The sequence below is a fragment of the Myotis brandtii genome, unplaced genomic scaffold (assembly GCF_000412655.1).
Source record: "Myotis brandtii unplaced genomic scaffold, ASM41265v1 scaffold469, whole genome shotgun sequence".
NCBI lineage: Eukaryota > Metazoa > Chordata > Mammalia > Chiroptera > Vespertilionidae > Myotis > Myotis brandtii.
Window position 1 is genome coordinate 1,547,711 of NW_005367911.1, and position 10,657 is coordinate 1,558,367.

Sequence of the window (10,657 nt, forward strand, 5' to 3'; positions counted from 1 at the left end):
CAGGTGGGTGGGGGGGGGGTGGGAGATGAGGTGATTATCAGCTCAGTTGTATGTTGGACCTGAACTCAGTGACCCAAGTTGGTACTCAGCACTCCCCCAACACTTCCACTAGGGGGCAGTGCAGAATCAAAACGCCCTCTGCTCGCGAGGGTCTGGATTCTCTGAGATACAGTCTGGGGTGACCAAGTGAAATTTTCTTTGAGAATTGGGGTTTTATCTTAAAAATGATTGTGGATATTGCTTTCTCCTGCATAACATGTCTACATTTAATATAGAGGTAATTTGAAAAACTTTTCACCAATAAGAAAATTTAACACTCTAAGAATATCGGCCCTGTTTGATTTGCCAGTCGCTCTATCACAGACCTGGGGGTGTGGCATCAGAGTTGGAGAAAACGCATGTGTAGGAACACCCCAACCCTGACCCGTAATCAGCTTGACCCAGCCAGGTGACATCGTGCTAATGTGCCTTCTTCCCAACCAGAAGGCTTCCATCTTCTACTCAACCATTGACTCAGCTTCCTCTCTAACCCCCTGTCCTTGCCTGCCTCCCTAGTGCTCAGATGGTCCCTAATCCAAGAGCACCTCCACAGCTCCTCTTCCATCCTAACCCCACCACCCACTGAATCCCACCGTAATCTTCTTCTGCTTTCCACCCAATCATCTTTCCTTCCTCAAAACTGTGAAGGCATGTTCGTCCAAACCACTGCCTTATATGTTGCTCTGCTCATGTCCTAGACATACAACTTGTCCCCCAAACTAGACTCCACGCCTCTCAATGGCAGCGGCCTTGCTTTTCACTTTGTTCTTTTTATCCTGGCAGGATAAACAGTAAATGGACCATTAGTTCTTTTCCTGTACAACATAGTAATTAATCTAACTCAGCTTCTGGCTCTACGTGAGGCCCCTCACCTTCTAGTCTTTTCATTCCCACCAGTTACCTTCTCTCCCCCGTCTCCTGACTCCTTAGGTCAGAAAATATTGGGAAATATTTTACAGACTTGTTAATGGGAACGTGCACGGAGAGGCTCAGGACCGCTTCCTGAGATCCCAGGTTCTCCGAGGTCCCTAATTTCACTTTTAACCATCTGCCCGTTTCCTTCACAAGCTTCGTCACAGTTTGTTAGGTGTTTGTGTGTTATGCATGGTATTGTGTGACTTGCTTGCCTGCTTCGCTCACTAGACTGTAAGCTGAGGGCAAGGAAGGACCGTGTAGCTGACCCCTCTCCCCCGCCCCCATGGTAGGTGCTTAATGCTCCTGTTGAACGAATATTTCAGCGGGTCTTTGCATTCTTGAGTCTCCTATTTAAATAAAACCAACTCTCCTGCTCTTTCAGACGACACAAGATATACAGAGAGCAGCTGAACCTCACTTCTCTGGACCCCCCAGTGCAGCTCCGACTTGAGGCCAGCTGGCTCCAGTTCCACCTGGGAATCAACCGCCACGGGCTGTACTCCCGGTCCAGTCCTGTCGTCAGCAAACTGCTCCGCGACATGAGGCACTTTCCCACCATCAGTGCTGGTGAGGCCCAGGATCAGGCAGGGACTGAGTGTCCCCAGAGGCTGGTAAACCAGCCAGGCTCTGGGGTGGAAAGCAAAGGGTTGTCTCTGACTCCTGATGGGCAGAAAACAACACACACACACACACACACACACCCTCCTCACAGCCCCACAGGGGAGGCATGAGGAGGTGTTCCATCCACTTTAAGAAACGTGATGGCTCCCCTTTAGCGAGTGCTCCCTTTCCGCCTGGCAACCCTCTCTTATCAGTGACCTTATGGCGTGGACCCCTCACTGCCATTTTGCTGATGGGAGAACTGAGACTCAGAGAGGATGCACAACTCGGCCAGGGACCAGGGCTGGAGCGGGGGTTCCGACAGGCCTGCTGTCAGGTCTGTGCGGCCAGGCACGACGTGTCTACGTGACAGAGCGGGTGGTTAGCAGAGACAAAACCAGCACCGGTTTCCCAACAGGTGCTAGGCCTGCCGATGGAAGGGCCAGCGAGCACGGGGCTGGGTGGAGCAGGGCGCGGCTACAGCCAACTGGGGCTCCGGGAGATGCCCCTGGCTGCCTCAGCGTCCCCTTTAGTGAGTGAGTCCAGAGCCCCGTGTTGTTGGCGCCCCTACACATGGCTGAACGTTCTTCCTGCCCTTCTCCTCCACAGATTACAGTCAGGACGAGAAAGCCTTGCTTGGGGCGTGTGACTGCACCCAGAGTAAGTGAGCTGGCCCTGCCGCCCTCCACGTCACAGCCGTGTGAACCCTGGAACCCCTGTGGGGTCCTGGTTGGGACTCGAAGGGGCGGGACTCTGCCTAGGCCTTGAGAAGCCAGCATTTCTCCCCGCCCACCCACATGACGGAAAAACCCTTTAAGAGGGGCTGGTGTGTAGGTCCCTGCTGGTCAGTGCGTGATCTGGGGACCAGCTTCATCGGGATTGGAGTGCCTTTCAGATTTAAGAGGCAATTGTGCAGGACAGTGGTCCTCAACCCCAGGAACTTATTAGAGTCCCCTGGGAGCTCCACACAGGCAGAGGCCCGGGCATCAGCATTTTAAAACCGTTCCTAGTGATTCTAATGCAGCCAAGGCTGAGACCCCCTCACCGATGAATAGGATCTGAGAGAGAGGCGTGAGATGCAGCACAGGCCTCTCCCAGGGGGTCATGAATTGGGTATAGATGTACCTGGACCCTGCACAGCCCTCAGAGTGGCCAGGCCAGGCCTGGACACCGAAGCCCCAGAGCAGTCACCGGCCAAGAGCAGCCTCATCCATTTACCTCAATATACCGAACACACATCAGACATTTCCATGTGTGTCGTGATGTGTTAAAGGTTTGAAAGACAGAGGTTTGTGGGGCCCAGAACTTCCCTTTAACACCTGCCATTTGCCATATTATAGAGCATAGACAGCGTCCACACCCTACCAGGGCTCACGCAGGGTAGGGACAGGGTGGGGTGAGGGCTGGGCCCAGCACTGGACACGAGGAGGGAGCTCTCACTGGCAGGGTCGTGTGAGCGCATCTTAGGTGCCTTGCTCACCCAGCCCTGTCTCAGCCCCGTTTGGTCTTGACATGGAAGATACGTAGATAAACTAGTCCACCAATGCAGGTTAGCAGATGGCATCATCAGAATCTAAAAGGTGCCAATGGAGCAGAGTCAGTGGCAGTTCTTAGGGAAACGTTCTTTGGGGTCTGCTGTGTCTGTTGGGGAAACCTATATTGTTTGCCCTTTTCCCATAACAGCAGAGAAGGTATTGTCTTGAGCTGCTGGCACCCTCTCCATGGCCTGATGCGATAGAATGTACCCTGCAGGCTTTACAAAGCAAATTCTGGTCCTTAGAGAAGAAATCAGTTGGGTTTATTGAATGAACAAAGGTCCCAGCCCTGAGCTTCGTCCCAGAAGCATGGTTAACTCACCCTTGTCCCCTCACAGTTGTGAAGCCCAGTGGGGTCCACCTCAAGCTGGTTCTGAGGTTCTCGGACTTCGGGAAGGCCATGTTCAAACCCATGAGGTAAGTGATGCCTTCCTCACCTCCATACCCAGCCTTGGCAGCTCTGCGGGGTGTTGACCTAAAATTAGTAAAAGTGGCCTAAGGTCTTCAAGCCAGTCATCTGTAGACTGACCTTTGGGCAATCTGCCCACGCACTGAACTGTTTTTGGTGATACTTTAAAAAGAGCTAGACCTTATCAGGTCGTTGCTAGCATCTGCACTACACACATTTCATGATTGTCTTTGGGTCATCAATAACCTTATGAGCCAGGAACTGTTCAAGTGCCCACTTTACAGATGACAACACTGAGGCTTGGAGAAGCCAGCTCACCCCAACCTCCCAGCTGCAGAAAGTGGAGCCAGGATTCAAACCCGGGCAGCTGGATTGTTAACACTCTACCACTGTCATTCATACCCACTTGTTTCCAGGGCTAGGACTCTCAAAAACGGTTATAGAACTCCACACAATACTTGTTCTGACTGAAAAACTAGGCCATGAAAAAGGCTACTGTGAAGTCAGTATATTCTTAATTTCACTTCATTTACACGGCAAATACCTGCCTTTAAGATTTTGCAGAATGTGGGTGAGAAACTACGTATCCAGTCTACAGAGCTTGGTGTACCTATAGATTCCTGGTCCCCGGGGTCTGCAGCCCACAGGCTGGGACTCCTCAAGTTTATGTCCCCCCCGGAGGTGACATGCACAGGAGACAGTGGCCCCAGGAGGGAACCCAAGTAGAGGGATTTAGGTTCCAAATGTCCAGTCAATTGAGAGGCCCATGGAGTGAATGGCTCAGCAGATGAGCCTGGGGCAGGGCCTCGTGGAAGGAGCATTGACTATAGAATCTTAGTTCTAGTCCCTGCACTGCTTTGACAAAAGCACCCTTGAAGGAGGGGTTTGTAATAGACCGGCTCCTGGGAATCTCTTGGGGAGCCTTGAAACATCAGGCATCTGAGGGTGCCTGAGTCCCACCCTCAGAGTCCAATGGGATGGTTTCAGGGCTCCCCGGGGACCCCAAGGCCCAGAGAACCTGAGAACCGCGCTAAGGCAATCCCTATGCCTATGAGTACACGAAAAGCAAAAGGCCTTTTTCCGTTCCCTGTGGTCATGCTTATCAGCTGTCTCCGGCTCCCCGCTGGCTCCCCGCTGCAGTCTGCGTCCAGGGCATGATTCCTCCCTTCTTTTCAGACAGCAGCGAGAGGAAGAGACGCCCGCCGACTTCTTCTACTTCATTGACTTCCAGAGACACAATGCCGAGATTGCAGCTTTCCACCTGGACAGGTAGGGTCTGGCCCTGCGGAGCTGGCATTGATGGCAGCGGCCAAGCTCAAGAAGGGGCGCTGGACAGATGCGCAGGGGGGACCTCCCTGGAATGTCTTCCTTCCATGATGCCTTTGGACCCAGCACGTCCCACCCAGCCCCCGGGGTTGAAAAACACAAAGATGGTGCAGATAACAGAAATAACTACTTAGAAAACTAACCCTGCCAGGCGGTCACGCGGCCATCTTGGGCATGACGTTGCCCTTTGCTCTAATTTCCAGATCTGAAAATGAGAATACACCACCCCCATTTATCCAGGCAGCCTGAGGTAGTGATTTTAAGAGGTGAAAACAAGTTCCTGAACTCCCGGCTCCTATTTGCCCAGTCCCTGTGACTCACGCACCAGGAGCTTTTCAGAAATTCAGAATCTCAGCCTGGACCACTGAATCAGAGCCTTCACAGGGACAAGATCCCAGGCGACTCATACGCACGTGGACATAGGAGCTCTGACCTAGAACACAGCTTGGATCGGGGAGGGTTAGCCCAGGAGCCTTGATGGAATGAGGGTCCCTCTTCCGCCCCTTCTCCCACCCCTTGTGAAGTAGGGTTGCCCTGGGCACCGTCAGCTCAGCACTGCAGAGACCCCCGCAGCTGGGTGTGGTCGGGAATGCCAGTCCACTTCTAACGGGCGACCATCTGACTCCCCAACCATCGCTCCAATCTGAACAGGGCTCCCTCCCCTCTTTCAGGATCCTGGACTTCCGACGGGTGCCACCAACAGTGGGGAGGCTAGTCAATGTCACCAAGGAAATCCTAGAGGTCACCAAGAATGAAATCCTGCAGAGCGTTTTCTTTGTCTCTCCAGGTAGAGTCCTGGCCAAAGCCATCTTCTAAGGACACGGTAGGCCAGCGTGGCCACCAGTACGTTCAGCAGTGGCCTGTCCAGCCAGTAGCCTTCGCCATTACTGGGATGGGTGTATGCCGCCATCCCACACTCCCACCTTGGTCTGCCCGAGCTTCACAAGAGGAACTGGGGGTGGGAAAAGGTCATACCTGAGATGCTAACTAGCCTGGGCGGGCACCCAACTACAGTGCGGCCTCCCTGGAATCAGGAGTTATCCAGACAAAGAACACTCTACTCCTGTGGACAGGATGCACGGTTTACTATCACCCACCATCTGGAAAAGGCAGTATTCCTCCTGCCCCCTTCCCCCCAGCTATGAGTTCAGGGGTTCCCTTTCCTCCCATGGATCTCTGGGGACAGGAAGATGGTCTGCCTCCCTAACACTTCTCTTACTCCTCCTCTCCCCATCCTCCAGCCAGTAACATGTGCTTCTTCGCCAAGTGTCCATACATGTGCAAGACCGAGTACGCTGTCTGTGGCAACCCCCACCTGCTAGAGGGCTCTCTCTCTGCGTTCCTGCCGTCCCTCAACCTGGCTCCCAGGCTGTCTGTGCCCAACCCCTGGATCCGCTCCTACTCGCTGGCCGGAAAAGAGGAGTGAGTTGGGCCCCTGGCCATGCACATTAGCCCCTGAGAGTGACCACAGTCCTACAGGAAGGACTTACGGTTAGCCTGGCTTTTGGACCCCTAAAGGCTACCTCAGCCTTCCTCTGTCTCACCTCATATAGATCCTGGGACCAGCTGGCCCGAGTCCATTCTCTCCCCTTAGTTCATTTATTCAGTTATAAAGAGACTACTGTCTACCCAACTTTAGGCGCTAGGGGATACGGGAATGAAAGACACAGGCTCCCCCTCAAGAAGCTCCGCTGTCGAGCTGGGAGGTTATAGAAATAGCCAGATTCTGAAAAAACAGTGCAACACCCGCTGTACACAGAGAAGCACACGAGGAGCCCGCATGAGAGACGCCTGGTCTGCCTGCGTAAGCCCGTGAAGCCAAGGACCCATCGTGTACCCCTGGGACTTAGCACATGCCCTAGCACATAGTAGGCACTCAGTTCATATTAGCGGACTGAATGAACAGGGGCTGAGGAATGTCTGAGAGGAGCTGCAGAAGCAGCAGGGAGGGCGTGGAGCCAGGCGTTCCCCTGCTGCCCGCCGTCTCCCCCTGGCACACGGTGCCCTAGCCATCAGTACGGCGCCCAGCACAGCACATGCTCAGGAGACATGTCCTAAAAGGACCCAGAACCTTCTCACCACATGGAATCTGCGCCTCCCATGTCTTTGCTTAGCGCCCGCCCGAATGTACCCAGCTACCAAGTGTGTATACAGGATTAGGGAGGCAGGGGTTTGAGGGGTGGGGAGGTGTGAGGAGGGCCCCCAACACCTTGCCATCTTGGCTTTTCCAGCCCCAGGACTGGTTCTCCCCCTCAGGTGGGAGGTCAATCCTCTGTACTGCGACACAGTGAAGCAGATCTACCCGTACAACAGCAGTGACCGGTTGCTCAACATTATCGACATGGCCATCTTCGACTTCCTGATCGGTAGGTACCCCCGCCCCCCGCCCCGGGGCTCCTGGCACAGGGCTCTGCTGCTGGTCTGGGATTGTCCCCGACGTTGGGCACCAGTTACAGCCTGGACCACGAAGCCTGAATAACCCCACACCGCTCAGGGCCTCAGTAGTTAGAACGTTCCCCTCCTCAAAGGGGGTGCCACTCCAAAGGCAGGGTTATCAGCCTACAAGCCAGGCCCAAGCGGGCCTCAGGTTTGAAGTCATTGACCCCTTTGACCAAGGGAGGCGAAACCAGGGAGGAAAGGAGGAGGGTGCACACTGAACAGGTAGCAGGGGGAAGGCCTGGGTCTCCCACCTGGAATGGTTAGGAAGAGTTGTTATGAAGGCGGCCAGTACACACACACACACAGACCTGAAGGCCTACAGCACCCGCCCAGCTCACTCACACCCTTGGGGAAGTCAGCCTGTGTCTGCTTTCCCAATGGGCCTCCGTTGAGGAGCTCAGGTGAGGAAGGAAAGCCAACATGGGTGCAGAGTATTCGAGTCCCAGGCCCAAGGGCTTGCAGAAAAACAGTGAAAGCCTTAGATTTGCCAAGTGCACACTAGGGTGTGTTGGCTTGTTTAGTTTCCTTCTCCCTCGGCAACGTCCCTAATCACTGGGGGGGGGGGGGGGGGGGGAATGACAGCTGTGGCCCTGGATTCAGGCTCTTGTCTGAACTGCCCTCCGAATCCTCAGCCTATGGTCCCTCGCTCCAATGCCTCTCTCCTTTACAGGAAATATGGATCGTCACCATTATGAGATGTTCACCAAATTTGGGGATGATGGGTTCCTTATTCACCTGGACAATGCCAGAGGGTAAGTGTCACCCATTCCTCCCGCCCAGCCGCAGCCCTTGCAGCTGCTGAGGGGCTCTGCAGTCGCCTTGCTTCTCCTCTACCCTGAGAGCGCTAGCGAAACAGATGGGAGCTTTGCATAGGGTTTTACTCGAGGGCTCACTCCCGGAGGCAGAGCACGTGGCTCATGCTCCATGTCTGGCCCTCAGTAGTTGGTGAATAGATGAATGACTGCTGAGGTTTAACATTTTTGGACATCTGGACAAAGGCTTTGTGAGCTGATTGAGGACAGGGGCTGGAGGGGCAGCTGCATGAGCCCTGGCACTTTACCCTAAGCTGTGCTTTCAAAAGAAAGGCTGAGGCAGAGGAGAGAGAAAAAACAGTGAGGAGGGAGGGCTGCTTGCCACTCACGAAATCCTGGTTCTCCTCCTAGGTTTGGGCGACACTCCCATGACGAAATCTCCATCCTCTCGCCTCTCTCCCAGTGCTGCAGGTGAGCTTTCAGTTCAAGGGCACCATTGCGGCACAATCCTGCTCGCAACAGCGTTCTGAGGCTCTTCCTGTTTCCATTGGTCTGGACATGGGTGGGTGGAATGACAGGAATTACCAATATCTCCAAAGCTTTCATCTTTCAGCATGGGATGAATTAGGACCTTTTTTTTTTTTTTAAACCTTTCACTCACTAACTTTAATATTCAGCCCACTTTGGCAGAGCCTGTCTTTGATCTGAGTAATCAGACCTCTGCTTTGCCTAGCACTCATAGCTCATAAATATTACTACTTGACCACCATCTGAGTAAAATGCTGTCAGATGGAAAGGAAGCATAACCTTCGCCTGGCCACCGTTTCTCTGGAGCATCTCCAACTACTTCTGGTCCTGGTCTCAGTAAGCTTGTGAAGTGTCCAGCCGCTCAGCTGCAGTTAGAGCTCATTAGAACTATGGGACTCGCACACAGCAAAACCATCTCATTCCTTTCCAGCTGAAAAACGCAGAAGGAAGCCGGAATTTTCTTTATAGGTTTAGATGTGCTCCCCTCCCTGCCTCCCTTCCTGAATTGGGCAAGCAGTTTATGACAAAAGTTGGACAATCAGGCTGCATATGAGTCCAAGTCAGATTTCCACATGAAAAGAAATCAGAATCCTAAAGTCAAGGTCAGTTCCACCTACCCCATTTTCACCCCTCGGATTCAAGAATCTCACACCAAGAAGTAAACTTGCCAAGAAACAACTTGGAGGCCGGCAGTACCTAGAGCTCCTGAGATGCCCAACTTCACCATTTCACGACTAGAAACCTCTCGCAGCTTTAAATCGCTTCTGATTCTCTTAGCAACGTTAGATGTGTACGGTCCAGCATCGCATTACAATTATTATAGTATAAACAGCTCAGCAGGCCTTTGACCAAAAGGCAATTGGGAAAGGGCTGCGAAATATTGGGTCATCTTTTATTCACTCCCTTTTTACCCGATTTTCACTTAAATGTGCTTGAAAAGATATCGGGGGAGAGGCTCAGAACATCAACAACTACAACAGTTTTTTTTGTGGGGAAAGTCAGTTCAGGATGAGTTCTTTTCACTTACGTTTCCTATGACTCTGTCCTTCCAGGATAAAAAAGAAAACACTCTTGCACCTGCAGCTGCTGGCCCAAGCTGACTACAGGCTCAGTGACGTGATGCGGGAGTCACTGCTGGAGGACCAGCTCAGCCCCATCCTCACAGAGCCCCACCTCCTCGCCCTGGACCGGAGGCTCCAGGTCATCCTAAGGACCGTGGAGGGGTGCATAGCGGCCCACGGAGAGCAGAGTGTCGTAGTCAGTGGCCCAGCAGAACAGGCAGCCCCAGACTCTGGCCAGGCTAACCTGACAAGGTAGGGGCTGGACGAGCCCAACTGCAGAAACGACACCTGCAGCCACGGTGGACTCGAGTGCGGACCTCTGCGTCCTCACGTGCCCTGGCCCAAGCTGGAGGCCCTGGGTTGTGAGCTCAGGGAGCAGGTAGGGCATTGGGACGGTCCTCAAAGAGCCAAAGTGGGACCCTGGCCTGCCTTCCTGGTGCACCGTTTCTTGAGTGGACTGACTGCCCTGGCTCCGCAGACCACCTCCTGAGCCCACTGGGAAATCTGGATAAATCCAAGGTCAGACTTGAAGGGTATGGAAGCCTTAATCCCAGAAGAGAGTATTAATTGTTACAAATAAAAGGACATCAAGTGGATACCTAACTGACCTCCAGATCCTTATTGTATCTACGAGGGTAACTCCTAATCCAGACAAAACATCTGACTTATCACAAGCAAACAAAAAATCTGTAACTCTCACATAGGTTCCAAGTAGACCTCACACTTTCTCCTTATATTCCAGTCACTGTGGCTCAACCCGAGGACGAGAATCACTACTGTCCGGTCCTCGAAAGTAATTTCTATGAAATGGCATTACAAGAGGTAAAAATAACAGGGATTTGCTCAGAATACTAGGAAAGGGATGTTTCAATCTAAAGACTACTTAAATATCAACTGAAATAACACAAGTATGACAAACTAGCATCCAACACAGGAGGGATTTTAGTGAAGGGACACGGGTGGTCTTGAAGGCGGGACAGCATAGGAGTGGCCCAGCCGGTTCACGAGCTGGACTGAGGCTGGAGAAAGCCAGGGCCTAGCACAGCTCACCAA

General features: G+C 53.0%; 1 protein-coding gene across 1 annotated transcript in view; it reads left to right on the top strand.

The window, feature by feature from the left end:
* FAM20A (family with sequence similarity 20, member A) overlaps positions 1–10,207 on the top strand; it is a 10,436-nt gene extending 229 nt beyond the window's left edge. Inside the window, exons 2-11 of the mRNA XM_005875798.2 lie at positions 1,337–1,521; positions 2,164–2,214; positions 3,428–3,506; positions 4,675–4,767; positions 5,496–5,611; positions 6,066–6,246; positions 7,081–7,190; positions 7,934–8,015; positions 8,427–8,486; positions 9,596–10,207. Coding sequence (XP_005875860.1) covers positions 1,337–1,521; positions 2,164–2,214; positions 3,428–3,506; positions 4,675–4,767; positions 5,496–5,611; positions 6,066–6,246; positions 7,081–7,190; positions 7,934–8,015; positions 8,427–8,486; positions 9,596–9,860 — 1,222 coding nt within the window. The 3' untranslated portion in view covers positions 9,861–10,207. The remainder of the gene's footprint in view (positions 1–1,336; positions 1,522–2,163; positions 2,215–3,427; positions 3,507–4,674; positions 4,768–5,495; positions 5,612–6,065; positions 6,247–7,080; positions 7,191–7,933; positions 8,016–8,426; positions 8,487–9,595) is intronic.
* Positions 10,208–10,657: the final 450 nt, after the last annotated feature.